The sequence below is a fragment of the Archocentrus centrarchus genome, chromosome 17 (assembly GCF_007364275.1).
Source record: "Archocentrus centrarchus isolate MPI-CPG fArcCen1 chromosome 17, fArcCen1, whole genome shotgun sequence".
Taxonomy (NCBI): domain Eukaryota; kingdom Metazoa; phylum Chordata; class Actinopteri; order Cichliformes; family Cichlidae; genus Archocentrus; species Archocentrus centrarchus.
In genome coordinates, this window is record NC_044362.1 from 17,878,056 (window position 1) to 17,884,055 (window position 6,000).

General features: G+C 43.1%; 1 protein-coding gene across 5 annotated transcripts in view; it reads left to right on the forward strand.

Moving 5' to 3' along the window:
- kmt2cb (lysine (K)-specific methyltransferase 2Cb) overlaps positions 1-5,102 on the forward strand; it is a 97,646-nt gene extending 92,544 nt beyond the window's left edge. For all 5 annotated transcript variants that reach the window (XM_030750991.1, XM_030750992.1, XM_030750994.1 and 2 more), the window contains 9 exons: positions 837-950; positions 1,044-2,160; positions 2,258-2,394; positions 2,483-2,625; positions 2,738-2,912; positions 3,004-3,120; positions 3,218-3,291; positions 4,756-4,864; positions 4,995-5,102. In XM_030750991.1, the coding sequence (XP_030606851.1) occupies positions 837-950; positions 1,044-2,160; positions 2,258-2,394; positions 2,483-2,625; positions 2,738-2,912; positions 3,004-3,120; positions 3,218-3,291; positions 4,756-4,864; positions 4,995-5,087 (2,079 nt within the window). In that variant the 3' untranslated portion in view covers positions 5,088-5,102. The remainder of the gene's footprint in view (positions 1-836; positions 951-1,043; positions 2,161-2,257; positions 2,395-2,482; positions 2,626-2,737; positions 2,913-3,003; positions 3,121-3,217; positions 3,292-4,755; positions 4,865-4,994) is intronic.
- The last annotated feature ends 898 nt before the right edge of the window (positions 5,103-6,000 follow it).

The window sequence follows — 6,000 nt, forward strand, 5'->3', positions numbered from 1 at the left end:
AGAAGCCTTCTTCTCATCTATTTTTCTGCATGCTGTGCGATGTTTATGTGTTGAATTGGCTGGTATTTAATTAAATCTATTTTTACCTCTACCAGCAAACCGTTATAAATGCTGCTGCCAATAAAAGCCAAAAGCATGGCTGATCAGTCTCTGAGCTTAGTTAAAACTTTCATATGTGCATCACGTAGCCTTTTCTGATGATGACTGTGTCCCAGCTTCTAATCAGGTAGTTAAAATCTGAGTTTTTGGTAAGTTATCTGAGAGCTCCAATTTTTAGCTCCTTTCCCTTTTTTTCCCTCTGTGAAATTATACAAACAAAAATGTACACAAATGTTGCTTGAAATGATTAAATGATGGTTCATCTTTAACTCTGTGCATTTTGGAATTGAATTAATCTTCTATTCATGTAAGGATTTACACTGTCAGAAATTTGGACCATTTCACTGCCATGTATACATATAATAATGAGATTACTACTGTATATGTGCTGTGACTGGATGGCCAGCCCTTTCCAGATTTTACTTTGAGAATATCAAGTATTAACTTCTTTCACCCTCAAGGGCCACGCTCATCAATATATTCATGCACACAGCACAACAGTAATACTGTAGATATGGTCTGATTATGGAAGTCTTTCCTAATGGAATTAAATACATTTCAGATTAGTTGCCCCTGTGACTTCACTCTTAGAGTGTTTAGGTTATTTAAATATTGCCTTAATTATAATTTATTTTTCAACATCACTTTGCCTTGAGTGCCTCACATTAGTCAGATGTTGATTTAACGCCTCATTCCTAATTCAGCTTCTTAAAACTTGGACTGATTTCTCTCGTTAGGAATCTGAAGGCCGTTTGAAATCTGAAGACAACCTGGTCTTCTGCAGCCACAACTGCTTCCTTCTCTACTGCTCATCACCACCGCTGCAATCCAGATCAACCACAGAAACGAAGGTTTGTACCGCTGTAACCCATGCTGGAAAACCAGAGTCTAAAAAGCACACATTTTAATTTGCCTTTTTGTTTTTCTTCCCCGTATTTTCTCAGGAATCTGTGTCCCTTCTCCCACCCTCTGAGCAAACGGAGAGCCTTTCTAAAACTCAGCACCAGTACAGTAACAACATGTCCTCACTGGATGTCCATTGCCTGGCCCAGCTTCAACCAAAGCAGTCGCCCCCTTCTACTCCTCCTATCCCTTTCCCTTTAGCAGGTGAGACACCCAAGACTGAAGCAAAATCCGATGCCCTCAAAGTGACAGTGAAACTAAAGTCACGGCCGAGGTCCCATGATGGCTGGCACCAGGGAAAGAGACAGAAAGGACTCCGATGGAGGAAGTGGACTGTCCAGGTGGTGGTGCCAAGAGGGAATTGCCAGCTCCCGGACGAGGATAAGATTGATGAGCTCCTGAAGAAACTTGGAGCCTCTCTGCGCCCCCCAGCGTCACTCAAGGACCAGAGACGCTGTTGTTTCTGCCATCAGTTTGGAGATGGGATGACCGATGGTCCTGCTAGGCTGCTTAATCTAGATCTCGATGTGTGGGTTCATCTCAACTGCGCCCTGTGGTCAACTGAGGTATACGAGACTCAAGCTGGTGCCCTCATCAACGTGGAGCTTGCACTGCGTCGTGGCCAAACGATACGATGCGCCTACTGCCAGCAGACTGGAGCCACCAGCGGCTGCCACCGCCTGCGCTGCACTAATGTCTACCATTTCACCTGTGCGCTGCAAGCTCAGTGCACCTTTTTCAAGGACAAGACCATGCTCTGCCATGCGCACAGGCCCCGGGGAACAACAGGACAAGCTCTGGAGCATGAGCTGCGATGCTTCGCTGTGTTCCGGCGTGTTTATGTCCAAAGAGACGAAGTGCGCCAAATTGCCACAGCTGTGCAGCAGCCTGAGTTAGGTTATACCTTTCGGGTAGGCAGCCTGGTGCTGCATGCAATCGGCCAACTAACACCACTACAGATGGCATCCTTCCATTCCCCAACAGCCATCTTTCCAGTTGGTTATGAAGCTTGCCGCATTTACTGGAGCATGCGCCATGGCAATCGCCGTTGCCGCTACATCTGTTCAGTTGAAGAGAGAGACCGGATACCAGAGTTTACCATCAGAGTCATTGAACAGGGCTACCACGACATGGTCCTGACTGACACCTCTGCTAAAGGTTTGCCCTCAGCAGTTCCTTGCACAAAAAAATATTACTGTGTCTTCATGGCTGATAAAACCGTTTTGACATGCGTATGTTCTTGTCTCATTATTAGGAGTGTGGGATAAAGTGCTTGGGCCCGTTGCTGAGAAAAGAGCTGAATCAGGCACTCTGAAGCTCTTTCCTGTTTACCTGAAAGGAGAGGATCTGTTTGGGCTCACAGTTCCTGCAGTTGCCAAGATCACAGAATCGGTTTGTAGCTACTTTGGATGATTTCATCAGCTGCAAGAATTTAAAAACAGCAACAAATCTCTAAATGATGCTTTTCATCTCCTTTCAGCTCCCTGGAGTGGAGGCTTGTGACAGGTACTCATTCCGTTACGGACGCAACCCTTTCGTGGAATTGCCTCTCATGTTCAATCCAGCTGGTTGTGCCCGCGCTCAGCCAAGAACAAGCTCTCCCTACACCTCGTTGGTGATAAGGTAACTTGAATTTGACATTAAGTTTCTTTCCTGGGAATGTTCTGTCTTAAAGTAAATAAGTCAGAGTTATTAAAATGTTCTCTCTCTCACCACCTCCCATCTCAAAATAAAGACCACAGCCGCAGGCTGTATCCAGCAGCAGTGCCAGGTCTAACCAGAATGTTGCCCAGGGAGAGGGTGGTGCCCCCCATAATAAGCCTCCAGTGGTGCACCCCAGGTCCTCCCAGTACCGCTGGATGAAGAGTGAGTGGCGAGCCAATGTCTATCTGGGCCGCTCCCGCATCCAGGTGATTCGACTACATATTAACTATTTATTTAACTTTTTGATTTGGTTTCCTGTTGACTGACTGAAAAATATGCTTATGAAATTATTCTCAGGGCCTGGGGCTGTTTGCTGCTAGAGACATTGAAAAACAGACTATGGTGATTGAGTACAATGGAACAATCCTCCGAAATGAGGTTGCCATCAGGAAGGAAAAGATTTATAGATCTCAGGTATTTGTTGTTGCAAGATTTTTTTTTTTTAGCAGAAATATTGTTTCTTTAAAATTGCTTTTTCCAAAACTAAGAGCATTTCTTCTGTTCCTCGTAGAACCGGGCAGTGTTCATGTTCCGCATCGACAGCGAACATGTTGTTGATGCCACTCTAACTGGAGGGATCGCAAGGTACTCTGAGTTTCCACAAACTATTTGAACATTTTCATAAACACATTCAGGAGAACATAACATCATTTCTTTACACTTGCTTACTGCAACAAATGTCATTCAGTGTCAAATAGCAATCAGCCACAACATTAAACCCCTGACGGCTGAAGTGAGTAACTCTGATCCCATTGCACTGGCATCTGTCAAAGGGTGGTTACAATAGGCAACAAGTGAAGAGTGAGGTCTCGGAAGTTGAACCAGGGAAAAATGAGTCTGAGCGACTTTGACAAGGGCCACATTGTTCGTGCCAGATGACTGGGTCAGACCATCTCCAGAACAGCACTTCCTGTTATGTGTTACCTGTATCGAGTGGCTAGCACACGTCATGGCGGGCCTAAAGCTCATTGATGCGTAAAGGGTGGTCCAATCTCACAGAAGAGCACCTATAGCACAAATTACTGAAAACTAGCCATGATTAAACGTTATAAGAATGCACAGTGCATCACAGCTTGCTGCAGAGTTTTCATACTGACTACGGTCCACTGCCAAATGAGACTAGGGTGTTAACTCAGCCTCCAGATCCCACAGATCTTAGTCAATTTGAGCATCTTTGGGATGTTTGAGGAGAAAAATGAAGTGATCTGATACATGGATACCCATATTCACTTGTTACAGGACAAAACTCATGTGCTCCAAAGATGGAACAGAGGTCATGTAGAGTGCATGCTACAGCAATTGGGCTGGGAGGTTTTTTTTTGGGGCATGTGTCTTACACCCACCCAGTGTAAGACACTTTATTATTAATGTTGTGGGAGATCAGTGTCGGCAAACAGACAAATTAAGTCTTAAAATTAGCATCTCTTGTCTCATCGATGTAATTTTCCAGTGAAGTGGCACCGACATGACTCTGCTTTTCTGTGTGGGTGGCTTATCTGTTAACTGTTATGTATTCTAAATGATTATCGTGGTCTTTCATAGCTGCTGTAGATCTTGCCCTTTTCTACATTTTGTTATCGATTGTATTGTGAAATCCGCCCAAAGACACCTGGAAGTATCTAGAGACCATCTTGGAACATGATCACTTCCTTCAATGTGTTGATAGGTTCTGACAGATTAGTTCTTAGTAGTCAGTAAAACATTGTTCCATGACTTCTTGGTACTGTTGTTGACAAAATCTATCCACAGATGGGAAAATATCTGTGAAGGTACACAAAACCGCCCCAAGAGCTAACATTTCCTGCTGTAATGGGGTCTCATTTTGCCACGATGACCAAACAGCCTCACGAGGTGGAAGCAAAAGCAGTTTTATTTGAACATCGTAATTGGGTTTTTTTTTTAATAATGTTTACAGTTTGATCTTATCACTGTCTGCCGCTGCCTGTCTGAATCAGGTCACAGAGGCGGCAAATGAGGCGAGGTAATTTAAATGTGGTTAACTGTATTACACCTTTGAACTCTGACATGTGACGCATACTTGTTTTTCAGATATATCAATCATTCTTGTGCCCCTAACTGTGTTGCTGAGGTGGTAACATTTGAAAGGGGTTACAAAATCATCATCAGCTGCATTCGCAGAATTGAGAAAGGAGAGGAGGTTGGTATATGTTTTGTTTTGTTTTTTTCCCCCTGTAATTAGACTTTGTCCCTGTACATTTGCATGCGTGTGTGGGTGTGAACGGTGCAGCTGTGATAAAGCGATGGATGTTTCTCCCTTGTTTTTGCAGCTGTGTTTCAGCTACCAGTTTGACAGTGTTGAGGGCCAGCACAAGATCGCTTGCCACTGTGGAGCTCCTGAATGTAGGAAGTGGATAAACTGAGCAAAATGGAAACGACAAAACCCAAACGCATTCCTTGCCATAGTGTGTGGATGCTGTGATCTCTGCACGGAGGGGGTGGGGGGAACAAAAATAGACTTCACACTAAAGTCATTTTTACGAATGAGCAGAAGGCCTGAGCCCTTGGAGAAACGAACGAACGAATTTGTGTTGGTTCATCAACATCGTGGAAAAAGGCGGAGGAAGGTAAATTATAACACAGTAGCAGGAAATGACTCGTGCCATATGTGAGGGGCTCTGTGGATGCCTCTGTCTGTATGTATCTGTGTGTTTGTTTGGTGTACATGGGGGTGCGGAATCCACCAGCGAATGAGAAAGCACTGTGTGGGGTGCGGCCTTATTGCTTACTAAGGGCAGGCCCTTTTGTTCATACTGTTAATGTATACCGTTTGACTAAATGTAGACATCACTGAATGAGGAATGTACAGCAATGAATACCGCGAAGGGAATATTAACTTGCACTAAAAATAAAATAAAAAAAAAAAACAACAAAAAAACATACACACACAAGCTTTTAAATACTTGATTCCATGAGTCAGTTTTATCATAGGTCTCTGTCATGTGATTTGTGTGGAATTCGAGAGGTTTTGTATTTATTACTGAGTGAATGAATTTTATTCTCAAAATGAGATTGAGTTAAAAGAAGGCTAGATTGCTATTGTTTTTGAAGACTGAAGAAGACATGCTGTTACTTTTGTATAAATGTACATTAAAAAAAACTATAGGAATAACCGACCAAATACTACCTTAACCTTCTTGATGTTTGGGTGTTTTTAAAATTGTTTTTGTTCTGTTTGTCATTGAAATTTATTTAAGATGGATGTTATTTCAGTTTGAGAGTATATATTATGATTATTCTGTACAGAATTTGTAATATAACCACAATAATTCACAA